Source organism: Carcharhinus amblyrhynchos, chromosome 4 (genome assembly GCF_965287045.1).
Source record: "Carcharhinus amblyrhynchos chromosome 4, sCarAmb.v2.hapA, whole genome shotgun sequence".
Taxonomy (NCBI): domain Eukaryota; kingdom Metazoa; phylum Chordata; class Chondrichthyes; order Carcharhiniformes; family Carcharhinidae; genus Carcharhinus; species Carcharhinus amblyrhynchos.
In genome coordinates this window covers 28,128,919-28,139,747 of record NC_137327.1, presented here as the reverse complement: position 1 = coordinate 28,139,747, position 10,829 = coordinate 28,128,919, and the positions used below count along the sequence as shown (strand labels likewise).

General features: G+C 36.3%; 1 protein-coding gene across 4 annotated transcripts in view; it reads right to left on the bottom strand.

The window, feature by feature from the left end:
- Nucleotides 1-267: 267 nt before the first annotated feature.
- Nucleotides 268-10,829, bottom strand: part of phlpp2 (PH domain and leucine rich repeat protein phosphatase 2) — a 120,318-nt gene continuing 109,756 nt past the window's right edge. For all 4 annotated transcript variants that reach the window (XM_080186900.1, XM_080186902.1, XM_080186904.1 and 1 more), the window contains exon 19: nt 268-10,826. In XM_080186900.1, the coding sequence (XP_080043026.1) occupies nt 9,657-10,826 (1,170 nt within the window). In that variant the 3' untranslated portion in view covers nt 268-9,656. The remainder of the gene's footprint in view (nt 10,827-10,829) is intronic.

The following is a 10,829-nucleotide window of genomic DNA, read 5'->3' as shown; positions in this document are numbered from 1 at the left end:
GAACAAAAAAAAATTTCATTCATACCTTAGCAAAATGTTTAACTTGTTATGAGCAGGCTACCTGCTCTTAACTAAATGTGGGGGCGGTGGTGGTGGTGCAGTGGGGCGCAGGCTTGAGAGAAAAATAGTAAGCTTGGTCTGGGAGGACATAGCAAGAAGTTAGTAAAATATAGTTAAATTTCAGATGGTACCACGAGGAAAATTGTCCAAGTCTGGCACCACGCGACATCCAACTCCTTAATTAAGTTTGAACAAAACGTCATGGTATATGTTGTATGCGGTATAAATCTTTATTGCTACTTTGGCTTGACAGATAATCAAAAATACAGATGGATCCTCCAGAATCTATAGCAGCATCTTTAAGAAACATATTCTGGTAACTAGGGGAATTATTAATCCTCATAAACCCAGTCTTCAGTTCTCCAAAGTGCCTCAGACTTGTACAATGATATGCACAGAGAAACAAAGTACACTAAGTAATAACAGAACAGAATTTCATTACATTTTATGCACAATTTTGCATGCTAAAATACATATACATTAAAATATTTTCTATACTTCAGTCCTGATTGAATCATGTGCAACATGAACACTGAATGAATTAAAATTACATAAATTATAAGTTCACAGTAACATTAAATGCATGCCCACTTGTGTAGAAGTTTCCAGGATAATAATCACATCAAGGCAAGTTGTACTGAGAAAATTAAGGAAAATATTTTTGTCACTGAATGCAGTACTGGATGTCTCCTACAAAAGAAATCCTTCAAATGTATCTGGTACATTTAGCATTATATAAATACAAACAACGTGAAAAATGGAATCGCCTCAACTTGCGCTGCACCCAACCTGTAAAAATAAATGTATGAGAACTGCTATATCCCTTTGGTGCGTAAGAGTTGAGTATTTAAACTGTTTTTCCAACGGTGGATTTTAATAGAGGTGGTGATCCACAAGTTCTATGCAGTGCAACAAAGTGATAAATGGCATTTGATTTAATGGCATATTGAAATTGATTTAGGGATGAGCTTAATGCTCAGCAGGCTACATTAAAAATGAGGAACTTCTCAACTTAGTATTGGAAACCTAACATAATGTAGATGTTTACAATTCTGAAAACTAAAGATCATGTGGAATCAAAAAGGATTTTGTACTCCAGGTTTTAAAAAATGTCTTAAAAGGTTGTTAATGATGAAACAAACATTTTAAATGCAATAACAGCTATTTAAACAGTTGAATAAACTATGCCTCAACCCAGAAAGAGAAATCTTTTGTTTTCTGTATTATGTTACTTACTGGTGGTTCTTTGAATCTTATGCAGCTTAGTTTAAACACTCAACAGCATAACTTTTTCTCATATTGCACCATGAAAAATACAGCAGTTTTGGACTAATTTGTTTAATATTCTCTTAGTTTCCTCTCCTGAAGGCAGTATAATTGCATGGGGATCAACAGCTCTTGTCCAAATGGCATCCTTTTGATGTGACTGTGGACAGTCACACTAGGTTATTCCATCGTATGAGGAGAGAGCTAATTTTAAAGTTGGATATCAGAAATAAGACTGTCCTGTTCTCAACAGAGGACTCTGCATGTGCAAGTTCTATCCAGGTGTAGTGGCTAGTGCTTAGGAATAGGAGTCCCTGCCAATTATTTTCCCTCTCCACAGTCTAGGAGCACAGGTCTTTAACCCAGCATGGTCAAGCAGCATAAATTAGGGACGGAAGATTGTACTTGACTGATCTTTACCAGGCCAGTAGGAAATGAACATATGATGCATTAGCTTGTACATTTAGTAGTGATGTGCAAAGCACTTTTGGTCACTCAGGTCACAGGTCTGACATGTTTTCAACTATATCAAAATTTTCAAGTACTTTAATTTAGCATAATATTTATAACAATAATAACACTGAAAGATAACCCGTTTCCTTGAACTCTCTTTGCTGCTCCCTCCATCGTCACCTCTAACAAGTGCATAAAACTCGTGGCTTTCTTGAGCAACTAAGATTAAACCAGATGTTCAGCTGCCTCTGCTGACTCCTCTTCCCATCAAGTCAAACATCCTCCTATCCTACCCCCAAATCCATGTTTTTTCTCTATTTTCTCTTCCATTTTCCTGAATGCTCTCTCCATACTTACCTTGTCCATACAAGCCAGTTCCTGCTCCCTGGATTCTCATTCCAATGAAACTGCTGATTACTTAAATTCTCTCCCTGGCCGCACATTACATTGTAAATAATCCCCTTTCTGCAGAGACTACATACCATCTCACTCCCACTTTCAAAAGCATCTCATTCAAAACCTCTTCATAAAAGCATCCTTTAATTCCTCTGTCTTGAAAACCACTGACCCATTTCTCATTATTTTCTTCCTGTCAAAATTTGTGAACAGGTTGTCACATCATGTTTACCCTCCTCAACACTCATAAGAACATAAGAAATAAGAGCAGGAGTAGGCCATCTAGCCCTTCGAGCCTGCCCCGCCATTCAATAAGATCATGGCTGATCTGTCGCTGCTCAGTTCCACTTTCCCGCTTTCTCCCCATAACCCTTAATCCCCTCTCTTATCAAAAACCCATCAACCCGCGTCTTAAAAATATTTAGCGAGGCAGCCTCCACCACTTCAACGGGCAGAGAATTCCAGAGATTCACCACCCTTTGAGTGAAGAAGTTCCTCCTCAACTCCGTTCTAAACCGCCCCCCTTTTATCTTGAGGCTGTGCCCCCTAGTCCTACTGTCTTTTTTGAGCGGGAAGAGTCTCTCCACCTCTATCCTGTCCATCCCATTCATCATCTTATACGTCTCAATGAGATTTCCCCTCATTCTTCTAAACTTTAACGAGTACAAGCCCAGTTTATTCAGCCTCTCCTCATAGCTCAACCCCCTCAACTCCGGTATCAGCCTAGTAAACCTCCTCTGCACTCCCTCCAAGGCCAAAATATCTTTGCGCAGGTGCAGCGCCCAAAACTGCACACTCCCAGAATCCAACTCTGGCCTTGTCTACCCACTCTATTCTATTCTATACATTGTCTACCCTCAATATTGGCAGCCAATATTTAATCTAGATAGTCCTCACATTATGGTTTCCATTTCTAAACTCTTCCGCCTCTTTGTTTTAAATTCTTAAAGTACATTCCTTTAGCCAAATTTTGACCACAAGTAACATCTCTTTCATTAGCTTGGTGGCCATCTTTTCTAATTACACCTCTGTGAACATCATGGAACATCCTTCTATGTAAAGAGCAATATATAAAATGATAAGCTATAGTTGCCAAACTTGATCTAATAAAAATGCTCATTACCCACTAACTAATAAATGAACAAAAACAAATTACTATGTTGTCTACAATTGCCAAGTCTAAGACATATTAGTGGTAGTAGTTGGCTTGCTTGATTACAATCATCAAGGAAAAGTAAACAAATTGGCAAAGTCTCAATATCAAAAGGCTTGGAAAACAATACTAGGATTCATAATTGCTGCCAGACATTGTAAATAAAGATCAAAACCAACAGTAGTTACTAAACTAAATTTCTATTCCTTAGTAGTTACAAAATAAATTCTGAACCATCAGGATAGTCAGTTTGCAAGGGGTTAAGTTGCAGAGATTGCTCTAATTCCTTTCTCAGATTGTCTTTCAAACTGAAGGAGGGATATATACATAAAGTGGGTAATAGTGGAAAGAAATAGAAGGAAGAAAATAGATTGACAAAAAGGAATGTTTAAAATGGTCATGTAGATTAAAACATACAACTGCTCAATAAATGCAATTTTCAATCAAAACATTTCCTGGAAGTTTACAAGATACTTTGAAACTCATTCATAAGGCATATATTATTTTACTGGTTAAAAAATGATGGTCCTGAAAGTTATTCTACAAGCCTCTTATCCCAAGTTGCCCTGTAAACTTCTATAAAATTGAAGGAAAAAAAGGGAGAGAAACCTATTGCCCAAAATGCAGATAATCTGTAGCTCCATTAGCCGAAAGCTGATCAGAATTAGTGACCGTGGTGACATCTCATTATCATAAAACCGTTCAACAGAAAACCCTTTAAAAAGGGAAGTTACTGTCATGCCTAAAAATGAGTTACTAGGTATCACATATTGAGTATCACTGGCAAGATTCCAAAGGCACTTTTGAGCCAGATATATTCAACTTTGGCTGCTCTGTGATACTTGGAGATCCTAACTCCAATTGGAAGCTCCAGTGAGTACAATATCTGTTTATTTTGATGATTGCACCAGCAACAACTTCCTTATATATCTTTAACATAAGGCATACCAGTTAATAATATTAATCTACAGATTCAGGAATCACAGGAGATGCAGCAAAATCAACTGGGTGGATTAGAGGTACCAATGACAGACATCAAAATAATTAAAAAATGATCTAAATGTGACAAAAACATTTAGAGCTATTTCACTCACAACAATATAACTGATTGTTCTGTAGCTGCAAAAAAGCTAATTTACAAAACTTGCTTCAATATTTTTGTTGTTCAACAAAAATCTGTCAATTATAAGTGCTTTTAAATTTCCTCCTCACATGAATGCCCTGTTTGAAAGACTTCACCTGCAGTCTTCAGTTTTTTTGTTGAGAGGTTAACTTAACAATTGGACTCACAATTGTATTGAAACATACTTAGTGTAAAAAAAAATGAGAATAAACACATTTTTCTCAAAGAGTTAGTTTAATTTAAAATAAAATTCACTTGTTGGCTCTTCCAGATACTACACTTTTTGCTCTATACACATTTTCAGCATTCTTGGTGGGAGACATTTTACTTAAGAAATGGAAATTGCAGACTTCTGTTTCACTTTGTAAAATATGGAAATATGCATTGTTGTAAGAGCTTGATGTGATGGCATTCAATTTTAAGACTAAATCAGTTATATAAGCTACTGTGTATTTGCAAGTTATTTTAAACAAATCAGAAATTTGAAAATTACTTTCTAGAATATTGAGTTTCCAACCCAAGTTGATGAAACTTCCCCAAACCAACCTTTGGTCTAGGGTATTTCTAGATTAGATATTGGTGATGCCATTGTCTATGCTCCCTTCTCTCTGAATTACAGTTCCTCTGATATTTCCTTTAGAATGAGTAGCATTTCAACCCTCCAGATTGCAACACAACTTTACCCTCAAGGAGCTAGATGAAGTCACCAAACTTCCATCGGAACATAAAATGCCATTAAAGACCGAGCTTGCCAAGTACACCATCCTCTGGTTAATTATCTGAAATACTTTAACTTTGCATATCTATAAAGTATGATTTGAAGAGTGTAATCCTATCAGAAATTATCTTGAAAAATCTTTCTTGCAAAGGAAGAAAGAACACAGGCCTACCGAATTTGATTGTCTTATTTGGAAAAGTTCACCAACTGCCAAGTCTTTTTTAAACCAGAAATATACAGCTCAACAAAAAGAAACAATTTTTAATTAACATCTTTTAACAGTTAAAGACCGAGGAAAGTGCTACTGTATTTACAATAAAATGTTTTTGAATTGGCTACATTCTCTCAGAGAAGATTAGTAAATTGGTGTGACTAAGTCACAATTAATTTCACCACTCCTAGGAGTTATTTGTTTTTCCTTTAGCAGATATACAGAAAATTTGATCAAGCAGAATTGTGCAAATTTCATCACACAGTAAAAACTAGGGCAGGACAAAGGCTATTTCTCAACTTTTGATCCTTCTCTGCAAAATAAAACTTTACATCTTTCACATTTTTCAACCAATTTTTACATGCACAATACTCTGGAGACAAAAGTTTCCAAATTGGTATCCAGGCAAGGCAGGGCTGAAAACCCAAAAAACACATGGAACTTAATTGAAATTTTGTATGAGCTGGATGGGAGAAATATCTAACAAATTCAGGTGAAGTCATTATGAAGGAACAAAGGTTAAAATAATTGCCTTTGGAGCCAACATTGTTGAATAAAGCCTCAAAAGCTCCTTTCAACCTAGTAGTTCTTTGAAGGACAAAGTATACACTTTGAAATCATTAGTCCTTTACTGAATTCCAGTGCCACTGTACCATTCAACTTTATAGTACGATAAAGGAATATACACTTATTTTAAAATTTCAAATGACAAAATTAATCTGTGCTGCCTTCCTGCTGTGTTTGTGCAGGAAAAACTTTTAATACTGTACCTTATAAATCAATAATCAATATATAATTATGGACATATCCAGTGTCATTTATATGAATATGGCACAATATGTACAAATTAGTCTTCTCTGATATAATAGGATTTGCGGCATAAAAAATTAGAAATTTCATTACACTTTATATTTACAGTGAATTTTGGGATATGCTGTCTCATTATACGCTACTAAAATTAATCCTATTTGTTTAGTTCGTTTTATAAACCCAGTGCTAAAAGTTTTGTTTCTACCTGAATATTACTATAATGGGGCATTTCTTGAAAATAAGCTTGTGATATTTTAATGCCATCACTGTCCATGGCACTGTGAAATACTTCAGGCTGCAGTTTCTCAAATGTGGTCACAACTACTCTCTGTATACATTTAAGACTTACCAAAAAAATGAAACTTACATCACTGCACAGGTGAAAATATCTCATTATTTGTAATTTTTGTCTATATATGGGTAAACTATAGCTACAAGAAAAAAGTTTGTGATCTTTTTCAGCAAACTTCAATTATGTGCATTTCCTTAAGTCCTGTCTACCTAATCCATTAAATAAAAATATTAATCTTTTATATATATATATAAATTTAAATTATTCCATATTCATAGTACCCAGAAAATTCACCACATTCCAGATAGTTGATCTTATACAGGTCAAGGGGGTCATGCTAGATACATCATTCAGTGCAAGCACTCCCTGCACATTATATCTAGATAAGTAAAATCTCAGTGCTCACAACCAATAATGTAGAAGAACAAAAGTTCAATTCATTCCAAGGAAGATTTGGCATTCATTTGTTCGTTTAAAAGATCTTGAATTAACATCTATGCCCTTATCTGCAAAGTCACATCATTGTCAGCCTGTGTGCAGCTCCAAATTGCAAGTATTTTGTACTGCAAGGTCATTTTTAAGCTCTTTTTTAAAGCCAAATGCATTCATATGAATTGGTCCAATTGCCTTTTATCTGCTCTAGACAGACTCATGGAATTAGATACATGTGCAATTTTAAACAATAAAAGATAAATGTAAGAGAGTCATAATTAAGCAAACAGATTTCAACCTTTTCTCTCACTTTTCAATTTATTTTTCTTCAATTTTGTCTCAATTTTCCTTCTGCATTTGCTTGTAGTCCTCCAATATCTTGCTTAAGTGGTTGCCCTTCACGTAGGAGTTTGTGTGAATTGACTCTAGGGACTTCATGTAAAGAGTCATTGCAACCAAACCATATTCAGTCATCACATGACAGTAAGGGTGGTTGCCCAGGAGAGGCTAGGACAATTTTGCTTTCTTGGCTTAGGACACAGACCAATTGTAGCACATTCCACCACCCCCCCTAACCAAGATCCTCTTTGTTCCAACATATATCTCAGATCAAAACTGGAATCAAAGCAGCAGTCAGAACAACAAGGATGTCACTTAGTTGCTTGGTTTTCTGCTATGGTTATACTGAAATCATCAGCAATGAAGCAAGAGCTGTAATACTGCCTGCCCATCCCTTCATATTTCTGGCAAATTAGCATGTTAGCAGCCACCCAAAAGATGATTTTGTGTGGTACTCTGGCTAAATCTTTGCACATGAATAATACTGCATCCATTCATGAGACATCATTTGCACTTATCACTACGGCTGACAATGGTGCAGGGAAATTCAACTCTGAATCAGGGATATAGCTGATAATGATTTGAAAACATTTTTTTAGGCCTCTGCTTAAATTTTGTGTGTTTTTCAAAAGTGAACATGTTGAAAAATGTTCTTCCAGTATGAGACTTCTACCTTTACCTAAGCTGACCTCGAAAACAGCTAAATACTCAAGGATTTGAGAATTTTGGTCAGTGTCATCATTCAATTCCTAGGAAAGCAACTTGCAGATTTTTCCAGCCAGACCAGATGATCCTTCTTTATTCCAATTTTGTTGAGTCTGGCCCATTTCTTTACTTTAGAGATTAGCTCGTCAGGCATTGTAATGCCTTCACCCCATTTTTCAGATTGATTTTTGTTAGCAAGTTCCATTTGCTTCTGACCATTCAGAGACACCCCTACAGGTCCCCTGCACCAGCTACATTAATTCCCCAACTCAGTCATGGATCAATGCCATTTTATTAACAGTAATCTAAATGCAGGTGACCCCGGAGACTCTAAATCAAATGTTACTGCCAGTTTACAACTCAACTAAATTAAATCAAAACTAGAATTTTTCTCGTACAATGTTAGTCATTTAGTAAGATTATCACATTGTGTCAGTTTAGTTCATTTGTTTGAGATCATTTCTTGCCAGCAAAGCCTACACAAAACATAGCATTTTCTTTGCAGCTCCAATGCTCACCATTTCCTCCCCTCCACAAACTAATGAAATATTTTTCAGAAGTCACTGAAGGTATTAAAGGTAAATAAATAAATACAAAACAGATTATTAAACAGACAAAGCACATGTATCTAATTCTCTGAGCAGTCCTACAGATTTTCTGACATCAAACTATGGAAAACTTTTTTTTTTATAAACATGCAAATCAAGTATGAAATCTCATCATCAGCTACAATTCAGGATGTATTTATCCATGAAATTTGTGAGCACAAGTAAAAAAAGCCAGATGAACTCATTGCAACATAAAGACATAGACACCTGCAATAGTTTTCATAAAGCACAACACTGTCTGAAGACAACCTTCACTCAGAATCTTCTTTGCACTTGCATTAGGTTTACAGTTTTTAAATTTAAAGCTGCAGTATCACTGTGCTTTAACATAAAATCTAATTTTATGAACTTCTAAGGTAATCATCCTTAAATAAGGATGCCTGAAAAGGTTGCATTGCTCAAACCAGGTGCAAGCCTTATTAGACACCCAACTATTTGGAGTGCTTAGCAGCAAAGATTATAAATAGAGCAGACAGAACCATGCAAACCTGACTGACATTACAACCAAACATCTCAAAAAGACCTGGACATTTTGTGGTCACTGTTTTTTGAATTACTGATTTAAAAAAATCAAGACATTTTAGGTTGCTTAATTTTAGCTCAAAGGAAAACTTGGTCAGTGCAAAGAAAACTTGAAACCACTGAACTTGTATTCACCTACTTAGAAATGCTGCTATTACTTTTAAATCGTCAAAATGTATTTAGATGCAGTCCATTTAATTGAAAAAGCTTTGTAAACATTTTACACAGGCGGTAATATGTAAAATTGGATGCCATAGACTTCTGCCATTTTTAAATACAATTTGTTCATGTCAAGAAGATAATGGAGTTTTAATTTAAAAATGAAAACACAAAACCATCACATGATAACTTAAAAATCTTATGAGTTCAATGCCAAAACCACACTGTTGATTTTGGTTTGACATATGCTGAAGCATTTGAAATCTATTTTGATTTATGTACAATTTAAATAATATTCTTTAGAGTTGGCATGATTATCTTTTATACAAGAAATATCTAACATAGTAATATCCTAACCTTCATTTTGACAATGTATGAATAGCAGACATTCCATTGCCAGAAGACTGTGCTACAGAGCTGTATCATAGACTTCCTGTTGGGTAAGTCCATTGTCTCTCTCAGATTCAGCTTCCAAAACAGGATCCTGATGCTGTTTCATTTGTTCTTTCACCTCCTCTTCTAGATCTGGTGGCACAATTAATTGGTCCTCTGGGTCTGGTTGTGCAGGTGCTGCAAAATATCCACATTTTTTCTTTGGTGCCTCTGTAGCCACTTCAATAATATTGTGGCTTTTTTCAAGAGGGACCACAGATCCATTTGAAAATTTCTTACCCTGTAGGTTTGATGCAGATGAGGACTTCTTCAGATCAGTTCCCTCCTTGTTAATTGCTGACAATGACCCACTGTTCATACCATTTTGTCTCTGTACCTTTAAATAGTTTCCTGGACTGTCATCCTCAGACATACTAATAAACAATCCCTCATCACGGGCTTGTGAAACAGTGGAGCTTCCTGGAACTTTGAAATGGAAACAATGGATGTCCACCTCTACTTCCAGTTTGCTGCCATTAGAAATTACCCCCTCTACTGGTTGGTCATCATCACTATCAAGGCCATTATCTGAGTGGTTGCTGGAGAATGTTGCACTGGAAAGCTGCCGCTGGAAAACACTAGTGGAAGAGCTTGGATGGAGGCTGCAGCGGCGTTCGGAGCGAGGGACTGTACCAGCCTCTAGGCTTGTAGCTGGCTGCTCATCAGATGCTGTAGATCCCACTTCACTGCTCACTTCAGAAGCAGACATCTCACTGTTAAATTCAGATGCTATACCACTACTAGATGACGGGGTGACAGAATAGTGAGCACTATCTTTTACTATCATGTTAACAGGGGCAAATACACCTGGACTAGGTAAGGGAACTCCATGTACCTCACATGTACAGTTGTCTTCCCCAATATTTAAGTACACTACAACAGCCCCAACATTGTCATGGCAACCATAACTCTGGGTAAGTGTGCAGAGTTTCTTAGCTGCAGCTAAAGGATCAGGAATATTCCGAACAGCTTCAATTGCCTCAGCATAGGATAAATTTTCCCAGAGCGTCTTGTTGCCCAAGATAAGGAATTCATCCTGAGCAGTAAGTGATATAGTGTGAACGTGGGGTCTTGGAAGGACCCATGGGAAGAGGTAAGTGCAGCCCAACAGACGTGTACAACAAGTAACGCCATTTACTTTATTGTCCTA